At 52.7% G+C, this 25,501-nt stretch overlaps 8 protein-coding genes across 8 annotated transcripts; 4 read left to right on the forward strand and 4 right to left on the reverse strand.

The window, feature by feature from the left end:
- Positions 1-821: 821 nt before the first annotated feature.
- Positions 822-4,867, reverse strand: VTN00DRAFT_5490 (uncharacterized protein; the record flags this gene model as incomplete). The annotated part of the gene is made up of 4 exons (XM_069432027.1): positions 822-848; positions 906-2,190; positions 2,380-4,453; positions 4,624-4,867. 4 exons carry the CDS (start codon positions 4,865-4,867, stop codon positions 822-824), a joined length of 3,630 nt encoding a protein of 1,209 aa, XP_069287927.1.
- Positions 4,868-5,012: 145 nt separating this feature from the next.
- Positions 5,013-6,850, forward strand: VTN00DRAFT_5491 (uncharacterized protein; the record flags this gene model as incomplete). Its single annotated transcript, XM_069432028.1, has 2 exons — positions 5,013-5,849; positions 5,915-6,850. The coding sequence occupies 2 exons, from the start codon at positions 5,013-5,015 to the stop codon at positions 6,848-6,850; spliced, it is 1,773 nt and encodes a 590-aa protein (XP_069287928.1).
- A 5-nt stretch (positions 6,851-6,855) lies between these two features.
- VTN00DRAFT_5492 (uncharacterized protein) lies at positions 6,856-7,790 on the reverse strand (the record flags this gene model as incomplete). Its single annotated transcript, XM_069432029.1, has 3 exons — positions 6,856-7,097; positions 7,627-7,715; positions 7,762-7,790. 3 exons carry the CDS (start codon positions 7,788-7,790, stop codon positions 6,856-6,858), a joined length of 360 nt encoding a protein of 119 aa, XP_069287929.1.
- Positions 7,791-7,914: 124 nt separating this feature from the next.
- On the forward strand, positions 7,915-10,303 carry VTN00DRAFT_5493 (uncharacterized protein; the record flags this gene model as incomplete). The annotated part of the gene is made up of 5 exons (XM_069432030.1): positions 7,915-7,999; positions 8,063-9,447; positions 9,495-9,947; positions 10,001-10,221; positions 10,285-10,303. The coding sequence occupies 5 exons, from the start codon at positions 7,915-7,917 to the stop codon at positions 10,301-10,303; spliced, it is 2,163 nt and encodes a 720-aa protein (XP_069287930.1).
- Positions 10,304-10,365: 62 nt separating this feature from the next.
- On the reverse strand, positions 10,366-10,747 carry VTN00DRAFT_5494 (uncharacterized protein; the record flags this gene model as incomplete). The annotated part of the gene is made up of 2 exons (XM_069432031.1): positions 10,366-10,550; positions 10,717-10,747. The coding sequence occupies 2 exons, from the start codon at positions 10,745-10,747 to the stop codon at positions 10,366-10,368; spliced, it is 216 nt and encodes a 71-aa protein (XP_069287931.1).
- Positions 10,748-14,585: 3,838 nt separating this feature from the next.
- On the forward strand, positions 14,586-16,427 carry VTN00DRAFT_5495 (uncharacterized protein; the record flags this gene model as incomplete). Its single annotated transcript, XM_069432032.1, has 2 exons — positions 14,586-14,996; positions 15,069-16,427. 2 exons carry the CDS (start codon positions 14,586-14,588, stop codon positions 16,425-16,427), a joined length of 1,770 nt encoding a protein of 589 aa, XP_069287932.1.
- Positions 16,428-17,461: 1,034 nt separating this feature from the next.
- On the forward strand, positions 17,462-18,407 carry VTN00DRAFT_5496 (uncharacterized protein; the record flags this gene model as incomplete). Its single annotated transcript, XM_069432033.1, has 3 exons — positions 17,462-17,625; positions 17,702-17,987; positions 18,276-18,407. 3 exons carry the CDS (start codon positions 17,462-17,464, stop codon positions 18,405-18,407), a joined length of 582 nt encoding a protein of 193 aa, XP_069287933.1.
- A 1,820-nt stretch (positions 18,408-20,227) lies between these two features.
- On the reverse strand, positions 20,228-23,074 carry VTN00DRAFT_5497 (uncharacterized protein; the record flags this gene model as incomplete). Its single annotated transcript, XM_069432034.1, has 6 exons — positions 20,228-21,747; positions 21,805-21,913; positions 21,976-22,112; positions 22,183-22,277; positions 22,588-22,717; positions 22,891-23,074. 6 exons carry the CDS (start codon positions 23,072-23,074, stop codon positions 20,228-20,230), a joined length of 2,175 nt encoding a protein of 724 aa, XP_069287934.1.
- Between the last annotated feature and the right edge of the window lie 2,427 nt (positions 23,075-25,501).

Here is a 25,501-nt window from a genome sequence, read left to right on the forward strand (position 1 = left end):
GAGAGTCGGGGGGGGGGGGGAGGGACGAGGGCAATTGAGTTGGAGGGTAACGCATCGCGGGCATCATATCTCCCGATGAGGTCAGAGTGCGGGGAAGAGATGGCGATGCCGAGCCAGACCGCGATCTGCCGATGCCATGTCCGCGGGGAACAATGTCTGCGGAGATTCAACGCCACCAGACAGATAGACAGTATCTACAAGTCCAGCTCTTGGACAGGACTTCCAGATCTGGTATTCGGACGCGGACGTCAGCGTCCGCGACAGTCAAGCATGCCAAGGATCGACCAACGAAAGGACTCCGTTCAACTTGCTTATCATTGCATACTATTTCTCTTCCTAGCTGAACTAGACAAAAGCAGCAATACATTCCCTGTATCTATATCTAGGATTACTTACAATACCACCAGTACCACCATCTCGGCAGCAGGACAGCAGGCTTCATGTCCTGACAGATAAATTACGATTCGATATCCGTAGTGCAGGTCGGATAGAACCGTACTCAAAGATCGTCAAGGGTCCGAGGACCTTGCTCTCGTCTCGTACACCCGGCCCTCTGAGGGACCGGTGCATCCAGCTCAAGATCAGCCGACGGGGGCGGACAGACCGAGCGAGGCAGGAGACACCGTTGCTTCTTATTTTCCTTCTGTACCATCAAGAGCGACGAAATACAGTTCGATAATATTTGTCATTCGTAGCACTCAGCTCAGATTAAGCTCGGGTAAATATACAGTGTTGCCTCATACCGCAAGGATATCTGCGGTTCCTGGAACGAAGAGCACAAAACGCCTTCCCGGACGCCAGAACTCATGCCACAACCGTGTTCAATACGCCACCCTCGTCCGCATATCCTGTAGCCTGTTAGCTGATATGTCCCGGAAAAGATGTTACATCGGGATGATTCTTACCGATATCTTCCGCTCAATCTCCCGAACCGACCGGTCCAGCTCGCTTGCAATCATCATCTTCTTGTCATTAGGTAGCAAAAAGTATGTCTCACACAGGTCACCATCGATGACGCCCTTGACAGGAACATAGTAACTTCGGTAGATCAGATGGTCCCGCCCCGCAAGTGGAGGGTTCTGGGCCGCGAGCTGCATCTCCAAGCTCTGGAAGAAGTCGACGTCCTCCCGGCTGACAAACGGGATGAACATGCCCACCGTTCCCTGGAAACCGGTCCACACGAGTATGTCACGGCCACCCGGCACCAGTTGCGTCTTCTGCAGACTTGTAGGGATGTCCTGGGAGTAGAAGTGGACCATCAGATCCAACCGGTTCGGGGTACCGTTGAGGTACTGACGCTCATGTATGAGATGAGCCCCCGATCCGTCCTCATCGGACTCCTCCGACACCTTTTGAGGGCAGCGGAGGAACCAGAGGTTACCGAATTTGTCACCTCCGGCAACCGTCTCGTAATCCACCATGGTCGTGGTGGTCGTCCAGCGAGCAATAATATCATCCACGAACGGTATGAGACGGTTTTCCTGGTATTTGTAGACTACATAGGTGACACTTTCCTGGACGTCACTGACAACAATCCGGCTACCTTGGGTCTGGAGGCCGACAATCAGCCTTGGCACAACCTGCGCCTGACACTTTCGGAGCATCTGCTTCATTCCCAGGTCGTAAATGCGGAGATACGGACCGACGCCCGCAAGCAGACGGCCCTGGAACCCGAGAAGAGCAAGGGGCGGCTCTTCAATCTTTGTCTTGTGGATGAACTCCAGCTCCCTGCCATCTTCTTGGAATCTGTAGATATGAATGTATCCAGCAGAGCACGAGCGCGGGCTGACAACCATGTCTTTGCCGGTTCCCACAACCAGGAATGTCTCATCATCTTGGCTGGCGAAGGAAACTGCAGCGATACTGACAGCAGCTTCGTTCTCTTCAAGCTCGATGCGCGACACCACCGCCTTTGCGGTGACTGGATCCACGACCTGAATGCATGAAGCCCAGTGGCCATTGCCACGAGGATATCCGAACTCCTCCGGAGGAGGAATAACGGCATCCCCGTTTTGCATTTTGGACTCCTCCAGTAATCTAGACTGAGTCGTAGGAGAGAGGATGTTGTTATCTGCCTCGATAACGTAGAATAGTGGTTGTTCAGGATGTTTGATGAAGCGACGCGGAGTGTATGCGAGAGGAATGGACTCTTGAAGCATGTTGTTATCCAGCTTTTCGATGGAGAAGATCCTGGGTTTCCGTCAGCAGAATTCCCGACTGTGCATGTGTGCGAGAGCGAGTGCAAAAGTGAGTTGATCTCAGTAGGAACAATTGGAATATTTATTAATTGTCTCCACATGTTGGTTCGGGGTACAAATTGTCATCATATGATCGAGGAAGGCAAAGCAAAGAAGAGAGAGAAGGATCATGAAAACGTACCGAAGATTTTGCCCTTGAATACCGACCATACCCTCCACACATTGCTCACTCGAGAAGTTCCAACCCCACTCGAGCGGCACATAGTCCAGGGGTGTGAGCATGAAACCCTTCGTCTGAACATCTGAGTATCCGAGCCAGGGGCGCGAGCTGAGTGCAAGAACTGCCGTCTGGCCCTTAACCGAAACACGGAACAGTTTTACAGGTTTGACACCCAGGAATCGCGTTCTCGTGTCAGAGAGCTCACCGGTGACTTCATCTAGAACGGTCCGAAGATAGACACCGGAATAGAGACCGATATGGAGATACAAGGTCGATCCCCCCGAAGTCGAGTCTGCCATGGACATGATGTTGAGGGCGGAGGGGGCAGACGTGAGTGCCTGGACAGACTTGTTCTCGAGGGTCGATTCCGGATCGAGACTGAGGATGCGAACAGTGGAATCATCGCAGCCAACAGCCAAGAATGAACTCCTCACACGACCTGGTGGGACCTCACCAAGGCTGAGACAAGTGACGGTGCCCGACATCTCTCGCTTCTCGTCATATTCGGCGAGAGATCCATCTACGTCCATTTCAAAGTAGACGATTTCTCCCGAACTCAGAGCGACGGCGACCTGGCGCTCGTTCGTCGCAGCGGCCACGATGGACCGATGTTGAGGTGCTGGCCACTCGTTCACCCGTCGATCAGCGAGAATATGCCGAATTCCCTTCGGGTGAACTTGGATCAGAGAATCCTCTCCCAGCTGCTGCACTGCCAGAGTGGGGGCTGTCGAGAGGAACCCGGTATCTGTCACTTCTTCGACGGTCTCGCCGATGCTGAGAACCAAGGTCCCGTTGGAGAAGGAAAGGATGATGTACGCATCAAATTCATCCCCTCGAGTCAGCTTCGTGGTCCAAACCGCAGATGGCACGCTGGGGAGCTCGGACTCGACGATCTCCGATACCTCCAAGCCATGTTTCAGGGTCCTAAAGCTGCTTCGGGCACCGGTTCCGCAGACAGTGTAGATCTGGGGGGCATCTTCCTCTGTCAGATTTGCGATCTTGCAGTCCATCAGAGGATTCAGCGAGTTTATGCTCTCCACGAGATTCACGTTCTCTGCCCCCCTTGGCCGGAAGTAGACAGGAGGAAGAGGCTCTGAGGGATCGGCGGAGAACGAATCGCTGGTGAACTCGGTCTCTTCATCGTCGTCACCCAGCTTTTCAAACTGGTAGAAATGATGGTTTCCGGTCTCACTGGCCACGAAGAGAAATCCGCTCTTCAAGATGAGAAGGCTGGTCGCGATGGGGACGGTGTCAAAGTACTTGATCTTCAACCTCTTGACCTCTCCCGTCAACTGTCCGTTCTCATCCTCTACCATATCGATAGTGAGCTTGAACAAGTCACCATCCTCTGTCTGCAGGAGAAAGAAGAACGCGCCTCTCATCTTGTGCATCACACCGGCGGTGATATAGCGTTTTCGCTCCGGGTTCTCCGTCGGACCGCTGCGACGGGGGATCGGCACCCGGAACGCATCTTGGTTGGAGTGACGATAGGTAATGTTGCCCTCAGCACAGACTAACACACCACTGGGGCCGTCTGCACCTCCCGGGACCTGGAACAACATCGTCGCGGTACGATCCACAGGGTCGGACCATTTGCGGACGACATGGTTCAGACCTAGGTCAAGCTCGTAGTAAACCAGAGTTTTTTCGACCTCTTCGAATGCCTTCCCAGTTGAGTCCTGATCGGACTCCGAGTAGTCCACCTCGAGGGCCGCGAAGATCGGGTTCTCATACCCAACGTCAAGAGCGGTCAGAGCGAAGACGAGAGTTTGCGGCTTGTGAGCCTCAAGGGGCGAGGAGATGGTCAACTCAGCCTGTGCGTTCCGATTAAGAACATAGACGAGCTTGTTCTTCTCAACAGACGCGATCAGACACGCTCTGCCCTTGGGGTCGACCGCCAAGTACTGGCCTGGGATGACGCGTCGGATGCCCGACTTGCCAAACGTCTCCAGGTGGATGCGGTTAAACCGGTTCTGCGAGGGCACATACTCGATGATGGTGATACGGCCCGAATCAGATCCGATGATAATGTAATCTGGATGCACGCTCAGCACAGCTCACACAAACCAACGCTACCGTCAACGTTCGCCGACCGGGGCACATCCCAGCCCAGGGGCCGGTTCGCCAGATCGAGATCGCGCTGCCCCGGAAGCTTGAAGAATCACTAAGGTGGTCTTGTAATTCGGGGAGGGGGTCAGAGCATACCTTTGCTGCTTCCTGCCAGCCGGAAGGCGGCCAGGGTGCGGATGATCCCAAAGACATCCTGGGAGAAGATTGGGGTGATCTTGCCCTGCGTCGGGTCCGGACGGTGGATGGTGAGCTTGGAGCCCGACGCAGTCACGATCTGCTGCTCCTTCGTTCCCGCAAACTGGCCAAGGATCGCTTGGGTGATGCCCGTGGGGGGCTGGATGGTGAGGGAGTACATAAACATGTTCGAAGTGGTCGCCATGGTGGGCAGCTAGCTCTCCGGCCACGCAGGCCAGACACTTGAGAGACGCGAATGCAGTCCAGCTGGCTCTACAGAACAGTCAATCCCATTGCTGCGGGGCGCAAGAGCGTGGAACGTGCCCTCAGCAGCGTCGTCCCCGGAGAAGATGGGTGGTGGTGGAAGAAGAGAGAGTGCGAGTCGTGAAGCGCAAAATTTGGCAAAGAGAAAACGCGGCGCTAGCTCCAGTAGCGCATCTTTACCGCCTCCAGAGAGCCGCGCTCTCGGCAGGTCTCGCCGCCCGCACAGGAGGCGGACGATGCGTTTCTGCCGGCTTCCTTCCTCACGCCGCTGGCCGTCTGTCAGCGTCGCGACAGGTGAAAGTCCCATTTCCCTCGATCAACTCCCTGGTCCTTTCGTCCGCATCGTCCCCCTCGTCTGTCCTCCCTGTGTATCGCTGATCCTCCTGGACCAGGACGACATCGTCGTTCTCGCATCGTCTCCTCATCTCTTCCTGCCCCTCCTCCCTCCCTCCCTCCCGCATATCATGGCTGATGACACCGCCGCGGCGGAGGAGGCGCCCATCACCTTCACCGTCAAGGCGTCCAACGATGCCAAGTTCACCCTGACCCTTCCCTCCTCCACGCCCGTCTCAGAGCTTAAGAACAAGCTGGCCGGTTCAGATTATGCGGATACGCCAGCAGACCGTCAGCGCCTGATCTACTCGGGGCGAGTACTGAAGGACAATGAGACACTTGCAACCTACAAGATCAAGGACGGTCACACCGTCCATCTGGTGAAGAGTGCAGCCAGCAATCAGCGACAGACACCAGCTGCGCAGAGCACATCGGCAGCTCCTGGTACTTCTGCTGCTCAGGGAATTCCTGGTGTTCCCACCAACATCGCTGCTGGAACAGGCAACAACCCGCTGGCCGGCTTGACGGGGGCGAGATATGCCGGGTTTGCGCAGCTTCCAGGTGCTGGTCTGTTTGGTCCAGACGGTGGCGTGAGTACATCCAAGTCTCGAGGCAGATCTAATGGGTAACTGGGCTGTTGCTGACTTGAGTTCAGATGGGACCTCCTCCCGACACAGAAACCATGCTTAGCATGCTGGAGAACCCCCAGTTTCAGTCGACTATGAACGAGGCTCTACAAAACCCAGCAATCATTGACATGATGATTCAACAAAACCCCATGCTCCGCGAAATGGGCCCTGGCGTGCGACAGATGATGCAGAGCCCAGAATTCCGACGAATGCTGACTGACCCCAATGCGATTCGCCAGATGGCACAGATGCAACGAGCTATGGGTGGGCTAGGTGGATTCGGTCAAGGTGCGGGAAATACCGCTTTCCCAGCGCCAGGGGTCACGAACACCACTCCGGAGGAAAACAGGAATACGCAGCAACAGGCAAACCAGGGCACCACTGCCACTCCACCGCCATTCAACCCGTTTCTCGCCGGGGCTGCTGGCAACCCCTTCGCTGCCTTGTTTGGGGCCAACCCCCCTTCTACCACTGCTGCCACTGGGGGAGACCAGGCTGCAGCAGGGCAAGGAGCTGCTGGCGGCGCAGCACCTGGAGGTGCGCAGAATCAACAAAACCCCTTTGCTATCCTGTTCAACCCCGCTCTCTTTGGCGCACCACCTGCTCAGCCCGGCGCGGGCGATGCGACCACCGGAGCGCAGCAGCAGGGCGGCCAGGCCGCCTTCAATCCTTTCAACCCTCAGAACAACCCCTTCCTCCGAGACCCAGCGTTGCTTTCCCAGGTGCTGCAGGGAATGGGTGGAGGTGAGGCCGCCAACAATCCCTTTGCGGCCCTGTTCGGCGGAGGTGCTGGCTTCGGGGCCCCGCAGGACAACCGGCCGCCGGAGGAGAGATATGCCGAACAGCTACGGCAGTTGAACGACATGGGGTTCTATGAGTTTGAGAGGAACATCGAGGCTCTGCGGAGAGCGGGCGGCAGCGTGCAGGGGGCGGTGGAGTACCTGCTAAGCCATCCGTCGTGAATGGACTAGTGGCTGATGGCATGTTGGGCCAGATCTGCTAGCCCGTTCCTTTTACTGCTGTCGCTTCTACGGGGCATCTTATGGGTTTGCCTTGTGAGAGCGATGGATCCGACTTGGTCTTTGTCCCTTTTCTGCTTTTCTTTGCGCGTACTCTTGGCGAGATATCTGCTTCTGTACCCTTGCTCGATGACTCTCCACGGCATAACGAGTGGATTTGTAAATCCCGTGGCCAGATTAAAACACTCTGCTTAATGTCGAATGCTCCCGCACCCTGTGCGATAATTGATAAGTACGGCTGCAGGCTTGATAATATTACCGACGCCAGGTCCACGAGGCCCCTATGGCGTATCTGATCTGATTATCTTTTATAAATAACAGTAGATGCTTGTAGATATGCATCTTACATCGAGAAGTCAAGCAGGCTGTCGCACGATGCACACAGATCAGGACGATCCAGAGGGTTATAATGAATCAACAGAGCATAGTTCTGGTTTTGTTCCACGACAATAGCAATAGTTCGTAGAGGAGGGTCGGGGAATGAGGCTAAACCCAAGCGGGCGGTACGGGCCTAGATTAGAAACAGCCGTGGAACGCGGCGTCTCAGAGCCCGATCCTCTGGAGTCCCTCCTTGTTGTCCAGACCAGCCTGCGACAAGTCTCTCTTTTCTAGGCACTCAGTGCCTATTCCACTCGTTGAGAAAATCCGTCCTGCGCGCCCAATCCCCCTTGCTCCAGCTCGCAGCACGCTTGATTCCGTCCCGGTCCCGACTAGCATACAGTGCTGTCGGCTGACAAGATCCACACCCTGGTCCGGATCGTCTCCTCTTCTCGAACCATCGCCGCACAGCCCGCGCCTCTTACCCAGCCTTTCCTGCACCTTGGATCTGAGAGAAGCAGGCAAGAGGAATCGACCTTCGAGTAGAGGCTGCCGTGCCTCGCATCTCTACTTGCTGTCTGATTTCGCGGCCCGCGGAAGAAACGTCGCGGTGCGCAGTTTATGTCTAGCTGATAGCTTCTCTCCTTTTCGGAGGCCAGCGTGGGCTGATTTCCCCTTTCGTTCCGAAGATGGCGTCAGGTCTTCACATGCCGACCTGGTCGCTGATACTATGGCTGCTCTTCGCGTGCTGCTGTCGAGCGTTCTACATACCAGGTAGGCCTTCAGGTTTGCGATAGCCGCTTCTGTGGACTTGAACTGACCCAGTCACACCCTCAGGCTACTCGATAAAAAGCTACCGCGATGACGACCCCATCCCTCTACTCGTGAACAAGGTCTTCTCCGACCACACCCAGCTGCAGTATGCCTACTACGACCTGCCTTTCGTCTGTCCGCCGACGGGTAAAACGCATGGCGGATCACCCTTTGGCTCCGGCCAGAGCATCTCCCTCAACCTGGGCGAAGTCCTGCGAGGCGACCGGATTATGACGTCGGATTTTGAGCTCGTTATGGGAAAGGATGTCGAGTGTCAGGCACTCTGTACGCAGGAAGTCGACCGGAAGGGTGTCAAGCGGGGTCACCAATTGATCAAGGACGCATATGTCGCGGAGTGGATCGTGGACAATCTGCCTGGAGCGACAAGCTTTGTCACCGTCGACCGTAGCCGCAAGTACTACGCAGCAGGCTTCAAACTTGGCTCTCTGGATTTCCCTGCGGGTAGTCGCAAGCCCCGCTACCTTATCTACAACCACTTCACCCTCGTGATCCGCTGGCGCAAGGCTCCGGGCAAGGCTGGCGAGCAAGGACGCAAGGTTATCGTCGGTTTCGAAGTGTATCCGAAGAGCATCAGCGCCAACAATCGCGAAGAAAGCGGTTGCCCGAAGGAGGTGTTTGACGAGCACGAGCCGTTGGAGTTGTACATCGCGCCGAACACCTCGAAGCTTGCGGAGAAGTATCCAGAGTCGTCATACCTCCCTGAGGAGGACGACGATGCGGACGATGGTGCGACGCTGAAGATTCCGTACACGTACTCCGTTTATTTCCGAGAGGATGACAAGATTGAATGGTCGAACCGGTGGGATCTCTATTTCAGCAACCAATCTGAGGGCTCTATGACCCACTGGCTCGCGATCCTCAACTCTCTGATCATCTCCGGCGTTCTGGGCGTGACCGTGCTCGTCATCTGGGGAAGAACGGTGCAGGGAGACATCAAAGGTCGTGGCGATGGAGCCATGGAGGACGGCAAGGGCCGGCCGAGGAAGTCCAGAAGCGGTGCCAGATCGCCAAAGAAGTCTACCGAAAAGACATCCGGAGGGCTCCTGGACCAATCCACCGATGTCGAGCGGGATGCAGAGCTGTCTTCCGACGACGAGGAGTCAGCGGAGGAGATTACGGGATGGAAGCTTCTGCACGGCGATGTATTCCGCGTTCCTGCATACAGTGGTCTCCTTGCGCCTCTCGTCGGATCGGGCATGCAGCTGTTGTTTATGGCTACCGGGCTTCTGATTCTGAGCTGCTTGGGTGTTCTCAACCCGAGTTTCCGCGGTGGCTTCGTTAGCGTTGGCATGGGTCTGTTCGTATTCGCTGGTCTATTCTCCGGCTACTTCTCTGGCAGACTGTACAAGACGTTTGGAGGGACAAACTGGCGGAAGAACACTCTGATTGTAGGTGTCCTGCCTTTGTTCGATGATATAACTGCTAACTGGTGCAGACCGCTGTTCTGTTCCCCGGATTGATGTTCTGCCTCGTGTTCATCCTGAACCTGTTTGTTTGGGCCCAGGCCTCCAGCACCGCGATCCCATTTGGCACGTTGGTCGGGCTGGTCGCTCTCTGGCTGTTGATCCAAGTCCCGCTGGTATACGTCGGCAGCTGGTTCGGCTACGTGCGTGCGGTTCCGTGGGAGCACCCGACCAAGACGAACGCGATCCCGCGCCAGATCCCGCCGCAGCCGTGGTACCTCCGCAGCTTCCACGGCACGCTGTTGACGGGTCTGATTCCCTTCGCGGTGCTGTTCATCGAACTCCTGTTCGTGTTCAAGAACCTGTGGCAGGACAAGAGCGGCTACTACTATGTTTTTGGTTTCCTGAGCGTTGTCAGTACGATCCTGATCGTCACTGTCAGCGAGGTGACCATCATCGCGACGTACAGTCAGCTTTGCGCAGAGGTGAGAACTTCCATGACTCTACCAGTTGTTCCTCGTGCTAATCGTACCTGCAGAACTACCACTGGTGGTGGCAGAGCTTCTTCGTCGGCGGCAGCAGTGCAATCTGGGTCTTTGGCTACTGCATCTGGTTCTACATCTTTAAGCTGCACGTGTCGGGATTTGTTTCGAGTCTCCTTTTCTTCAGCTACAGCTTCCTCGCCTGCGCCGTGTACGGTCTGCTGACGGGGACTGTTGGCTTCCTGACGGCTTACGCGTTTGTCCGGCGGATCTACAGGTGAGAATATCCCGATGCAAATATTCGACTTTGAATTTGTTGCAATGCTAACGATTTTTCTAGTGCAATCAAAGTCGATTGACATCTGCATACAATGAATACGCACGCCATCAGCGCACGACGACGTTTATAAATCACGGAGCATTAAACATAAACCCTTTCTTTGCAGAAGGAAATAAATAAAAATGAAGCAGCGCTTTTTTGATGACGGTCCCGAACTGTTGCGTAATTAGGCACCTGTCCTGTTTGTATTGAGTCGAAGAAGATAGCTAGCATTCGGCGGCGGCGTTGTTGTTGTTGTAGCATGAAGCGGTTTGACACAGTATATCCTGGTTTATTTTATTTTACTTTACAAAACACTGTTCGTTTCAGAATCAGTCCCATTTTCTTCTTTGTCCTTTTCCTTCTGTTCTTTTTCTAGTTTTTCCTTATTTCTCTCTGCTCGGGGTTTAATTTTCTTAGGCAAAATTCGGTCTGTCTACCTAATGTACGTACGTACGTACGTACCGTGTCGAGCCGTGCTCATTGGTAGGTTAGGTAGGTACTGTGTGTATTTATTATTCTCAGCACGCATGGCGTTTACATAGGTATTTCTTCGGTCTGGTTCCCTACCTACCGTATTAGCTAAGTAGTAGTAATATGGCTCGCTTGCCTTCTATCTTGATTATCTCCAGCCTGGTCCTGAGTCTGACCTGGCATGTTCTCCATCTGATTTGATCTGGTGTCTGCACAGTTAACCGAGTTGCTCAAGCCTCAACTCACCCTGTCTTGATCATGATTTTCGCCGACCGGTAACTAGGTAGGTAACATCCCATGTTGATCTTAGCTTATTTTATCCCGTCCCGTCCCATCCGTCCTTCTTAGGTACCTACCGTATGGAAGTATTCTGGAACATGGGAGTGGAAACCTCGCTTGAAAGTTGAAGCTTCGAGTCCGATCGACAGACCGCGGAATCGGAACCCGCGTACACAGTAGATACCCAGATAGCATTACGCATCCATGCTGCGTACTGTGTACTGTTAAGACTTAGCCCTGGTCTGGCCCCTTGGGCAAGACAAGATAGGGCGATACTGACAGGCTGAGCTGAGCTGGGCTGATGTGGTAGGTGGTCCCTACAGTATGTGGGGAAGGAGGTTTGATTAGGATTGGCGTTAGTTATTACAGCACTAAATACAAATTTTTTTTAACCGCTCGCTACGTTCAGGCTTGAAGTAGTAGACAGCAGCAATCCTACTTGGTAGTGAGAGCATTCTATTATGCAGTATATTACTGCAGATCTGTCATTTATCATGTAATCTACTATTAATTATAAATATTTAGACTTTTGCTACTTCTGTAGACACTTTATATCTTTAGTGCTTGTTACAGTACATATATACTAAATATTGGCATTAGTCTTGGCGGTGGGTTAGTTTTGTTCTTGTCTTGTTAGTTGTTCTTGGCTGGTTGATGAGTGAGATGCCAAGTCCGTAACGGAAGTAACTAACTAGTCAGTCACAGTGCTGCGTAAGCAGACGGACAGGCAGACAGGCAGACAGAGAGCATAGATTAGGTAATAGGAAGGGGGGGGGGGAGAGAGAGTAAGCCTCGTAATTGATCAAATCAAATCAAATCAATGGGTTGTTTGTGTTTATGTTTGTTTTGGGATAGGTACCTAGGTATGATGGTCTACGGAGTGCTTTATGTTTATCCTTATTTCTTCATGCTTTATTCGTAGGTGTGTGGTATGTATGGTATCGAGTATAGGTACATGCTGTGGTTTTATTTATTATTATCAGTAACAAGCAGGATGGAACATGATAAATCAATCTCAACGGATTAGTTTACTATACATGTCCCATCTGCCCATCTTTCCTGTCCTTTCTTTTTGCCGCGTACCTTCTCTGGGTGCTTTTGCTTACGCTGTGGTACTGTCCTGTACTCCATACGTGCCTATGTATGTAGGTATCTTGGTAGATAGACTTGTGGACAGCGACAGCCTACCGTACCGTGGTTTACGGGTCGTGGAGAGAGATCCAACAATAGAATAGGGAATTGGAACCTGGAACTGGAACCGGAACCCGTGTGGTGTGATCCGTAGATCAGGATTTCAGGAGCACGGAGTACATAGTATAGATCTGCACTAATGATAAGGAGTTAGGTAGGTAGTTAGTTCCGTCGGGTCCGGCTCAGGATTCCCCGATGGATGTGATGGATGATCGGATCCCCAGTCTCCAGTCTCCAGTCTCCAGTTCTTTCCCCGTCGGCGTCCGTCTGGTCCGAGTGAGTACAGGTACGAAATGCGACGATCTGAGGGCTGAGCGAATACGAAATACGCGACAGAGAGCGGATGACGTTGGCTGATACCCCACATTATTAAGGCGACTTCGGGGTTTGGGGACGGAGGTCCGAATCGCAACGGCCATGGAGGGAAGAAGGATTCGTCGTTGCCGACGACTAGTCCAGATATTCATTAAGGAGGTGATATATACCTGGATTAGAAGTAGGATGATGATGATGATGATGATGATGACGACAGAGATTCAGCACGCAACGGCCAGTTCAGTTCTGAAACGCCTGATGCCCAACCTGCGAGCCAAGCATAACAGCACCATGACTCCTTGCTTGCCGTTGCAGTTGCAGTTGCAGTTGCAGCGACACAGCCAGGTGACAATGACATCCAAGACAAGAACAATGGCAACATCAATATCAAATCAGACCCTGATTCCCTCCCAGAAGTCAAGTGATCTGAAACTCCCGGAAGGATAGATCACAATGTGACTTCTGTCACAGAACAAGGAATCCGATAACGGGTGGGGGGGGGGGGGGTAGTGAACTGTGAAATCGTGAATGTAGCAGATCCTAAAGGTCCCAGCAACCGACATCGCTTCATTTTTCTTTTCAGAAGGAGAAAAAAAACCACGCAATTGTTTTGTCAGTGGTGAGGGCAGGATTGGAGGAAACTGACGTGCGAGGGAGACGGGTTGAGGTGATGGGAATGTACAAAAATGTATGGAGTCATGTCACGTTGCTCGAGCCAGTAGAGTCCCCAAGATCCTTGACCCTCGACCCCCTTCCTTGGCGATGGTGAGGCAGATGGCCTGAGCAGTCCTAAGCTCTGACTCTGGAAGTTTCTGTAACGGGCCAGTGCTTTTTTTTTCTTTTACCCTTACGGAGTAGTTTGCGCGGGGGACGCTAGTACCGTACGGAGACTCCGTATGCCGTAGTGCTACGTTACACATCAAATCATGTGCGGGAGTGTGGGATGGAAGCGTCACTAATAGTACTTGTATTTAGATACCCGGTTACAGCATACACCCGTCCCATGAGGAAAAGATATACGCGCCAAGTCGGGCAGGAGGAAGGTTCCTACACTCCTTACAAATAGGTATGCAGTTGGTATTTTGATGACTTCATGGCCAAGATGTCAGACAAAGTCAGCAATGGGGTATGGAGTAACGTGGACTCCAGAACAGGGCTGTTACACAGGGCATACTCCGTTGTGGGAATGACGGTGAAGGGAGGCTGGAGCGATGATCGATGGCCGAGAACAAGGGGGATCTGCACGGCCGCGCTGGCCAGTCAGATGACGCGTGTCAGGGGAGTGTATGGCTGTATTGTATGTAGTGCGTACGGATGTATGTCTCGACGGTGTGCTGTTCACGCATGCAGGTCTGTTGTAGCATGTCGGATATAGACCACCACAGTATATCGCGGTGTCGTCGTCCCAGATGAGATGACGATGGAAAAAAAAAGGTTCTTGGATATGGGACAATCCGGGGCAGCGGTCGCTGGACCTGGAGAAGAAGACGAGGCGAAAACACCAGAAGGTCACCGGGACTCGACCCGACAGGGAAAAACGGCGTGGGCACGTGGGTCGCCGCGGTGGACCGTCCTGCTCGTCCGGGAAGTCCGTTCCCGCGGCGCTTTCTCGGCTGCTGATAAGAGACAGACTAGTAGAAGAAACGGTGAAAAAGGAAAGAAAAACTGGATGAAACGAATAAAAAAAGAACGGAAAAGAACAAAACACAAGATAACAAGAACAGAAGAATACGGCGTAATACAAGATCGGCCGGGGATCGCCGCAGAGATCGGGATCCGCTGCTCGTCTTGCGCCCCCGCAATCACACCATCGGCCTGTCGAGGCACGCGTTTCCGTACGTCAGGATGAGCCCGTCCCTCGGGTCTCCGACGAGTCTATCGCAATCGCTAGCGCCGTACAAAAAGCTGCCTTGTCGCCCGTTTTTTTCGTTTTTTGCTCCAGTCTGCCAGCGTATCTTTTCTTCTCGTCCTCCTCATCCTCCTCCCTTCCTCTCCTCCTTATCTTCCTCCTCCTGAGCCAAATCTCTTCTTCGAGACTTGCTTCGACCCCACAGACAATCACCATGGCCGCCAAAAGACCCAACATCCTCTACATCATGGCGGACCAGATGGCCGCGCCCCTCCTCTCCCTCCACGACAAAAACTCCCCCATCAAGACCCCCAATCTCGACCGTCTGGCCAAGGACGGTGTCGTCTTCGACAATGCTTACTGTAACTCCCCGCTGTGCGCTCCCTCGCGCTTCGTCATGGTCACCGGCCAGCTGCCCTCCAAGATCGGCGCATACGACAACGCCAGCGACCTGCCCGCCGACACACCCACCTACGCCCACTACCTCCGTCGCGAGGGCTACCACACCGCGCTGGCCGGTAAGATGCACTTCTGCGGGCCTGACCAGCTGCACGGCTACGAGCAGCGTCTGACCAGCGACATCTACCCCGGTGACTACGGCTGGTCCGTCAACTGGGACGAGCCGGTACGATCTTTTCCCCTCCTCGATTGTCCCTCTACGATGCACGGAAAACTGATCCAATGCGCCAATTGACAGGACATCCGCCCAGACTGGTACCACAACATGTCTTCCGTCATGGACGCGGGCCCCGTCGTCCGTACGAACCAGCTCGACTTCGACGAGGAGGTCATCTACAAGTCCACCCAGTACATCTACGACCACGTCCGCCACCGCACGGAGCAGCCTTTCTGCCTGACCGTGTCCATGACCCACCCGCACGACCCCTACGCCATGACCAAGGAGTTCTGGGACCTGTACGAGGACGTTGACATTCCTCTGCCCAAGACCCCCGCCTTCCCACAAGACAAGCAGGACCCCCACTCGCAGCGCGTGCTGAAGTGCATTGACCTCTGGGGCAAGGAGATGCCCGAGGAGCGCATCAAGGCCGCCCGCCGCGCCTACTACGCCGCCTGCACCTACGTCGACACGAACGTGGGCAAGTTGCTGAAGGTGCTGGACGACTGCGGTCTGACCGACGACACCATCATCGTCTTCACCGGCGACCACGGAGACATGCTGGGCGAGCGGGGTCTCTGGTACAAGATGGTGTGGTATGAGAACTCGGCGCGCGTGCCCATGATCGTGCACGCCCCGGGCCGCTTCGCCCCGAAGCGCGTCAAGGAGAACGTCTCGACGATGGATCTCCTGCCCACGTTCGTGAACATGGTCGGCGCCCAGGTGATCCCGGAGCTGCCGCTGGACGGTGTGTCTCTGATGCCCTATATCACGGGCCAGGAGGGAGTAAAGACGGATACCGTACTGGGCGAGTACATGGCGGAGGGGACCCAGTCTCCCGTAGTTATGATCCGCCGCGGACGCTGGAAGTTCGTATACTCTCTGCTCGATCCCCCCATGCTCTTTGACCTTGAGACGGACCCGTCCGAGTTGAACAACCTGGTGGCCGGACTTCCCGTCCCGCCGCGTGCTTCCGCCGCCTCCAAGAATGCCCTGCCTGCCAAGTTGGATCCCACCGCCTCCCTTCCCACACCCGGTACCACGCCTGGCGCTACTCCCGCGCCCCAGTCCGCTCCCAATTCCTTCTTCCCCAAGACCCAGACGCCGCCGCGCTCCCCCAGCCCGTCGCGGTCCGCGTTCACCCTCCCGGACACGACCGACCCGGCCACGCTCCTGGCGTACTTCGTCGAGGAGGTCCACGCGCGCTGGGACCTGGAGCGTATCCACCAGGACGTGCTGCACTCGCAGCGCCGGCGCCGCCTGGTCTACTCGGCGCTGATCAAGGGCAACCCGACCGTCTGGGACTACGAGCCCCGCATCGACCCCAGCACCCAGTACGTAAGGAACCAGGGCAAGGGTGCCCTGGACGACGTGGAGATCATCTCCCGCTGGCCGCGCGTGCTGAACGCCCAGGCCCAGGCGAACGGGCTGAAGCACTAAGCTGCATATAACGGGGCGTTGCGATTAAGTGTGCGGATCGTTGCGCCCCGCAGCCTGCCAGGTTACTGCTACAGCCTCTAAGAAGCCTAAGGTACCTGGTTAGGTTATGCAGCCATCCCCACACCCGACACGGTCGCATCCACCACCCAACCAACCACGTGGCTGCATGCTTGATTATGAAATGACCTTACATATCGCCGTTTTCGACCTTTTCGACTATCATTTGTTCGCGTGAACTTTATATTTGACAGTCAGCCAGTCATGATTTGCATTCGTCAAGGCTGATTGGGATCATTTTTTTTTCTTTCATCCGATGTTTTTGCAATTCAGCGAGGTGCTATACCCGGGAAATTTTATGTGATATACTGAGAGATAATTTCGCTTGATTTATGTGCTGCTTCATGTTGGTTTGCGGCTTCTCTACCAGATCACTGTCCTTCGTTTAGAATTTGGGATGTACGTGGGGGGTCGGCATTCTGAAGCGTATGTGTGTGTATATATAGTATATATAGTAGTACATATTTCATTATTCCTATTATTGTGGCATGCTTCTATTTATATGTGCACTGATGAGGGTTTCCGCTGCGTCAGTTTACTGCATTGGGTTTCGGTTCAGCACAGACAAGCACAGCATGCATGATGTCCTGCATTTCCGAGGGTAGATAGATAGATCCGGTAGGTAGATTATCTTATCAAATGACGCTGCATGGGGAACTTCATCCGGTTCGGTTATCACTTTGATAGATGAATCGTGTACCTATGATCCGAAGTCACATGCAAACCTTTGGGTTCGATTCAACTTCTGGGATACCCCCCGCATGCCTGTTTTGTAGTCACAGCGCGGGGCGACCGCGCTTTGGTCATACAACAATCTCCCATCACCCATCTCGCGTCACGACAGACTTGATTCTTTCTAAGCAGAGCGAGATGGCAGCGATCAATCCAGCTGACTATCCTAGGAGCATCGAGCGAGAACCCAGCATAAGTCAACATATACCTCCAAGGTGCTGCTAGATGCATCGACTTCTAAGAGCATGTGGCATGTGGCTAAAGTGGATCATCATCATCATCATCATCATCCCAACCGCGATCTAGATGGCTACATCGACGTGCTCAGGAGGAAAATCGCAGCAGGATACCTGGTTGAAGCGCACCAGAAGATGCTGGACAAACTGCTGGCTATAAAGGCCGAGATTCCGTTTGTCTCAGTTATACCATGATAACCTAACCGGAACTTACTGACCTGTACTCGTTGATCCGATCCGATTGACCAGCCCTATCGACAAAGACGAACCCAAAGGCCTCCCAAAAGAGGTCTACCAACTACTCTTCTCTCTGAAAGCCATCCGCGCGGACAACCCCGACGACGCCCCGCAGAACAAGAACATAGACGCGATCATCCAGGCTTACCGATCCGGGACCCTGCAGATCGAGTCCGGGAAAGTATCGTATTGGGTGACCGGAGTGCAGATCAGCGGACTGAAAGATAGGGATTTGGATGATATACTTACCGTTGGGATGGAGCATAATGCGGATAAGAAGGAGTTTTGGGTTGAGGCTGTGAGTTTATCTTTTTTTTAGACCTTGGAATGTTTTGCATAGGTCTGATGCTTTTTTTTCCCTGGGGGCGGAATCTTCTACTGTATGTACTGATGTATACATGATTTTTAGCCACGACCGATTATGCAGATGACTGCAATTCCACTTGCTCAGACAAAGGGGGGGGGAGGGTATATTAGGAATACCAACAAGAGTCACCGCACGATCGCTCTGTGTGCTATGAGGTAGAGGGATACTCTTCGGGCGCATTGGGAGAGATTCCTAGATCGCGGCTGACAAGTATGGCAGCTTGTCGAGGGCGGTAATTTAGTTGCTGGGAGTGGGAAGGGCCTCCATGGAAACCATACAGAGTACACTACTGAATCATATCTTTTGGCACCCCCTTCCCCCCTGTTCAAGCCATCTGGGTACCTCCAATAGCTTCAAAATCACATGGGTATAGAATAGCAATCCACCAAGCCACTACGCAGCAGGGGAGGGGTGATGAAAGATATGATGTAGCAGTGTACGCCGCATGCTATGTGCACGTTATGTGGAGCTACTGGCGAGCGGAAGTAGTATTACGGACACCTCTGACATGCGCAAGTTCGCAGACGAAAAACACAAGTTTGAAAAGGAAAAAAAAAAAAAAAAAAAAAAAAAAAAACAAAACACTAGACCAACTTCTTGTCTTTAGTGTTGAACCAGCACGGAAGCAGAGGTGGCGAGCACCCACCTAGCAGCTGTTGCTTCACACCTGGATGGTCCCACCATGCTTCGTGCCTAGGTACGTGTACGTGGACCGGTGCCCCTGTTTCAAGGCACCAACAACACAGTTGTTCTAACCAGGCGACGCTTTTCGAAGAGCCCATACACAAAAAGTGGCAAAATTTAGGGCCTAGCTAAGGTAAATTATGCATCAGGGCGAAGACCATGGGGATTTCATATGCAGGAATTCCTCAGACATAGTATAGTCTTGAGGAGCAAGCAAAACGGTGGCATGAAACCATAGTTTCAGATAGGTAGAATAGCATCCGCGGAATAATGATTTCATTGTCTCACGGTGTATGCTTCGATTCAAGTTTTCCCTCCTGAAAATGGAAGGTTCCTGTTAGTAGGTACCTAACTCTTGATTGCTTCAGTCTAGGAAACTATATAGTAATAACAGTTATACATATAACTGATACGTATTTTCTTCCTCAAGTAGATACCTAGATATAGAGTTAGTCACTATACAAGTCCCCAAGGGGGAATACCCTCAAGAATTAGATTCTATTTATCAAATTGAACATCTCCCTTAAGTCTAGAGACACACACGCACACACACACACACACACACACACACACACACACACACACACACACACACACATATATATATATAGAAACTCAAACGCCTCCTTCACAGCTCAACCGACTCTGGCATTTTTATAAAAAGGTATCGGTTGTTGAATAGGTTTACAGCTAAATAACGCCTTGCTAGCAAGAAAGTAGTGTAGTGTCATGAAGAGCGAGATCTTGTACATATTGTTTCCTAGCCGCAATCATTTTTTTTTCGTATATTAGGTATAAGAGCCATTCAAGTAGTCTTGTAGGGTAAACAGCTCAGCCACAAAAAGTGTCTAGACATCTGGTTGCAGCGATTGGTACCAGATATAGAAGATAGCATGTATCCTATAAGAAGTAGTCTGGGTCTCTTCCCTGCTGCAATACCAATACCCAATGCGACACAGATCGAAAGTAACGAAGACCAAATAAATAAGAGATATAAGAAACCATTGAATCAGTCAAGTTATTTCTATTATAAGGAAAAATTCTCTTCTCTCTATACTGTATGGTATATATGGTATCATCTCTATCAAGAAACAAAATGCCGCCATCGAAAAAGAAAATGAAGACAAAGACAAAAAATTCAATGCTCACGTTCACCATCTCCTTGTTTGCTAATCGCAACTCCCGGTCCAATTAAACGCCCTTGAGCCCGAAAAAAAAATAAATCACATGTGCTTTTTATCAATCACAGAGCCTGAACAAGGATATCAAGCAAAGGAAATAGATATGTGGTATCCGGCCGGTAAATTTAAAGTAAATTAACCAACGAAGTTAAGTAGTTAAACTAACCAAATCCAGAACTCTTTTTGTCGCTTAGATGCCGCTCGCTGTTCGTTTCAAAATTCATTTCATGCTAAGATAGGCGGAAAAGAGGCAGAAGCACCCCCTCTCATCATAATCGTGACGGCGTCCTTGACAGACAAGGTCTTTTAGCAACAAGCAGCTCGCACACTTTGCCCAGCGCAAGGCGGTGATGACGACGACGACGACGCAGAACATGAGGAGGACTCACCATCTGGATGATGTCCCAGAGGTCGACCGGAGAGCGGTGCCAAGTCCGAGTATTCTGGGGGTTCTGCCGGTTCCAGTAGTAGGGCGTCCCCCGCATCAGGAGAAGATGATAACGATGATAACGATGTAGATGAAGGAGATGTCACGAGATTCGGGGTTCCATTCATGTTCATGTTCACTCCCGGCAGCGCGGCCTGGCCGATGTACTCCGGATCCGGGGCAGCGATGCTCCGTGGACGGAAGAACTCTTGATCGACTTCCGTGTGATGCGTGACTGTGTGCGCAGCGAGATGGCTTGCAGCGGGTTTTACGCTGCGCTCGCAGGTGATCTGGATAGGTATTTTAAGGGAGCAGGTTGGGGATAAGACGTTTGTGTTTGGCGTGTGGTAGGAGACGCAAAGCTCGAGGGTGTAGATGCGGGAGACGAGGCAGGAGTGGAAGGTTGGGACGAAGGCTTTTTCTGTAGGGAGAGTAATGGGGACGAGGATCGAGGCGGTGTAGAAGGTGTGTCCTGAATAGGAGGCCGACGGGCCGGTTATGGACTCCGCGGAGGAGGTCGATTGCATCGAGGCCCGGCGGGAGAGGTCACCCCCCACGGTGTGCTTCTCCCATTTTACGGAGGCGATGCATCGTGATGATAGTGGCACCGTCTCGCTGTATACTCCGCTGTCGGTGGACCAGGCCAGAGCAGGGGATCGTGCGGGAAAGTCCCTCCACGCGGTCGTGCTGTAGAATGTCGATACTTTGAGCTTGCTCCACAATGTCCCCAGTTTGGGAGGTTGCTCATCATGTATGGGATCGAACCGAAGATGCAACATTGCAACGGTGCTAGCCGGGCTGGTCGAGTCGGATTTGGCTGGAGAGCCAAGTTGCAGAGGCTTTGGCTGCGAAGCCGCCATCACCAGTCGACCGAGCTTTCCCCTTAGCAACCCCTTCTTGACGTCCTTCTCTCTGCGGAGACAATAGTCCTCGCTGTCGTCGGGAACGTTCAAAGGAGGCTGCTCATCAGCTGCCGGGATGATGCGGACCTTCTTAGCAACGGCTACCAGGGTTCTCGCATGTCCATGCTCCACCAGTGGCTTCCGTGAGATCGATACTTTGATAGTGTAGGAGATCTGGCACATCTGAGGAGTCATGTCATCAAGAAGACTCACCCCGTCACCGGACAGCATGGGATCTCCCAGACTGGGAGGGAGCTGAGTGTGGGCCTGTAGAATATGGGAATTGGTCTTTGGGTGACTGCATGATTGCGGGAGAAGCTGATCAGGGACCACGAAGGTGAAAGGGAATTTGTAAACACGACCACTCTCGAAGGCCCGCGGGTGCGGATATGTGGTCTCGTCCATGGGTTGACGAAGCTTCAGGAACGTGTGTGACGAGCTCGATCGACCCGCGTATCCAGACGCTCCCGCTCGTTCTATGGATGTGCAGGAGGAACCTATAGCACAATACTGTCAGTCAGATGTAACTGTCCTTGTGAAGACGGGACACATGCCTTCAAATGTGATATCTATGTCATCGAAGGACGTGTCATGCTCCACGGTAATGGTGACTTCTCCGCGGATCGTATCCAACGTAGTGTACGAATTGACGAAGCCATCAGTCTGGCCAAGGAGATCAATACCTATCCTGGGACGGCATCGTCTCGTGAGCGACTCGAGCGTACTTGCACTACGCGTGATGAACGACGACGCTTCCGCCATGGTGATATCCAATTGCTGATATCACTGGGCAGAGGCGTAGGGCAAAGCTCGAGATAGGGACAACAAAGAACTGCGGGGGAAGTGCGGAGCGGCAGCCTATCTGATATACTCCGTCAGTACAGGGATTGCACATATCGCGGGAGAGACGGGACGAGGCTATATATCAGTACCAATGGCAACCTTGTGGTCACACCAACCAGCAGCCCGCTGGAATATGGGAAAAAACGGTCTTGGCAGCGGGGGATGGACGGTATCTCGAGATGCCCTTGAGTATCTTGATCCCGTCGAAAGGTTCCACAGTGGAACAAGCAGCTCTTATATGACCCGATGGCTTTGCTGATGGCCAGCAGAATGGATCTGTTTGTCTGAAAGTGATGGGTATTTCCGTGAGTCACCCGATCTCCATTCGAGAGAGTACTATGTGTATAGTTAGTTGGAGGGCAGCGTCTCCGCGCCTGATAGGAATCCACATGGCATGCATCGCATCAGCGGTCAGTCAAGCGGCACAGCACATGGAGGATATCCGTCTGGACCGTCGAGACAGGTCTAACCGTCAGACCATGAGTTTTGCATACTGGCCAGACGAGGCCAATGGCGATGGAGCGGTGCGCGTTCGCCCTTCGGTTGACATGCTCTTGTCCGTTTTAGGAGGCCAAAGGGCGGAACCTGGCGACCGCGTGGGAAACGGCATCCCGACCTTGTTACCTAAAATTAATCATGCCTGCATCCTTCAACGGCGCTTACTCTGCACATCTTCTCTGCCGCTTTTCGTTCCGCGTCATTTGTCATCCATGTGCTTACCAATTAACAGTTTGTCCCTTTGTTCCTGTTTGTCCTTGCAGACCGGCTTATATCATGGGTTAAATGCTCATCTTTACGAGGTCGCGGACAGCATCGCGAGTAGCATGGCGGCCCCTGACCCACCACCGCGGCCACCCGCTGGGCTTGACGGCGGACCTGCGCGCCCTTCAGTCGACTTTGAACGACTTTTGCATGTTGGTGGAGCATGGCTAGCGGTCTTTGCTGCACGAAGTGGCCAATGCTGGCCTCGGGCTGGTCCATCTGATCGGATGTTTCCTCGTTTTAACTTGCCTAGGTCGAGCTAGCCACCAGCGATCCCGCCAGCAGCAACATCGGGCACGTCCCCGTCCACGGTCCGCTGAAGAACGCATCTCGGGACTGGAACATCAGAAAAAAGCCCCAGGCTCCAGCAAGCCACGAAGAGGCAATTGTGGATATTGTGGGAGATTGTAGAGATTTTTCGCGCCCCGCTTGGCTTCCGGAACGTTCGTCTTTTTTTTTTTTATTTTGGCCGTGAATAACCGAACCCGTCGTCATTTCCACGCGTCGGCAGCAGTCTGGCCGTCAGTTCATCGTCCATGGCGCACGGGTTGCCGTCTACTTCGAGAAGCCAGATGAAAGTATTACCGCATGCTCCCAAGGGGGAGCTAAGTTGCGCTTGCAGCTGCTGTGCCACGGAATTCCCCCTTTCCTTCCCACGAGACAACATGGTTCACAAGGCGGCATGGTCGAGTCTGGATCTTATGTCATCGGAAAGACCTAACTTACCGCTTATACTTTTACTCTTCTCTCTATATCTGGCTTAGTCCAGCTGACTTGAGAGCAACCTCTCAGAATCCAGTAGGTGAGTCTGGAATGTACTGTACTGTACATGCTGTCTTCGAGCACACTTCACCCACCTAGAGTTCATGGACAAAAATTAGCCACAGGGCGTGCTCTCAAGCTGCTGGAGTAAGCCACCATTGATGGAATTGTGGACGCTCCCCGCATCGAATGTCTGTTAAGGTAAGGAATGACATGTTGGTTGGTTGCGACAGCACGCCCTTTCGCTACGCTATTCTTAGGACTTGGCAGCCGGCTAAATTGCGTCAGTTGCAGAGCTTCAATCTCGATGATCGCTGTCCAGTCATTGGTTGTCCAACCCCACGACGCATCGCTGGAGGCTCGGATATGAGAGCTTTGGGATACTCTTTTACAAGTTCTATTGACGTCTTCAAAAGAACATCAGCGACTTCGGAGCGACGTTGGCGACTTGATTGTATTTTCCCGGCCGGGCACTCCCAAGGAACCAGGTTCTAGCTGTTTTCTTCCGTCGAATTTCTCACATGGCCAACATTGGTGGCCAGAATAGTTCTGATACATCACCATCTCGTTGTTCGAACAAACAGGCGTGCTTCTTTGCATTACGAGGTAATCCTCAACGGAGTCAAAAGGTACAGCCATCCTGCTCCTCCGAAGGGGGAACAGAATAATTCATTCGAAGGAAATTCTAGTGAGTCATTCTAATGGCATAATTTCAACGTTTCACCACGGCATTGGATCTCGGGAAAGTTTAATGTGAATCAGGCAGATCAATCTGTACCCCGAGGACAAAAAAGGCATACCATACTGACCATCTAAGCATACCGGGCACAATTAACATCTCCATTCAAAACAGTCACAAGGCGAAAAATAAGACGCCAACGGTCCTGATGACGCTACGCAGGTAGCGTCGAACTCAGCACCATGACTAGCGTTCGATGACTGTTTGTTTTACATATGATGAAAAGGAAAAATGTATTCATTCAGAGGTTTACAGCCTATATGACGATGACCTTGGAGGCTTGGAGTATCAACAATTCGATGGCATGGCAGGAGCCACACGACCCACACAGCATGTCCGAGGTCGGAGTGGCTTGCGCCAAAACCTCGTATTGTCGACCGTGGAAGAGTCACAGCGTCCAGCCATGAACGACCGATTAGTCATGATTATGTTTGTTTCGAGAGTGCAAACCGTCAAAATGGCATTTTTTTAGGGCGCGACGACTTCCTGGTTTTGGTGTGGTTTCAGGATTTCAGGCAGGTGCTGTTTTTTTAACCTTCCCTGTGAGGAAGGAACGCCCAGCGCACACAGATACTATAAACCCCCCCTCCCCCTCCTCGATATCGGGTCCTGCATGCTCAGGTTCGTCTTGTCGCATCGTGGCCTCGTGCAAGTATCCTTTGTTGTACCGTCTATATTGTCGCGTCCGGAGCTCGGAGTCCAAGTGGGGAGTCGAGAAAGCTGCATAAGAGATATAAGAGATGCCGCAATTGCATTTTGAATCTCTCGGGTCTACGGAACTTTTATCAGCTTGTTGTTGCTCCAGACGGGGTAAACTTGGGTGCAGGTGACGAGTCCATGAGTTTCTTAAGTTTCAAAGACCATTCAGGTACCTCTTAGCAGGCATCTAAGTACGAACTAAAGTCGCTCCAGCGGTTTATTTTTGGAATATGAATTAGGGAAATTCAAGATTTCACTGTGAGTCCTACCTAGGTGGGAGGTATGCAACATTCCAAGGCTCTCCTTTGTCCCACGGACAGGAAAACCCCGCAGCTGGACCGTTTCTCATCGTCTGTGTACATACAGAGGCAGCCACGATCTAGACTACTTCTATCGGGCCTGGTCGCGATTCGCCTAGATCTGGAAAGACCATGGAGCAAACAATA

This window comes from Thermoascus crustaceus, assembly GCF_041956765.1.
Source record: "Thermoascus crustaceus strain CBS 181.67 unplaced genomic scaffold VTN00scaffold_3, whole genome shotgun sequence".
NCBI classification, from domain to species: Eukaryota; Fungi; Ascomycota; class Eurotiomycetes; order Eurotiales; family Thermoascaceae; genus Thermoascus; species Thermoascus crustaceus.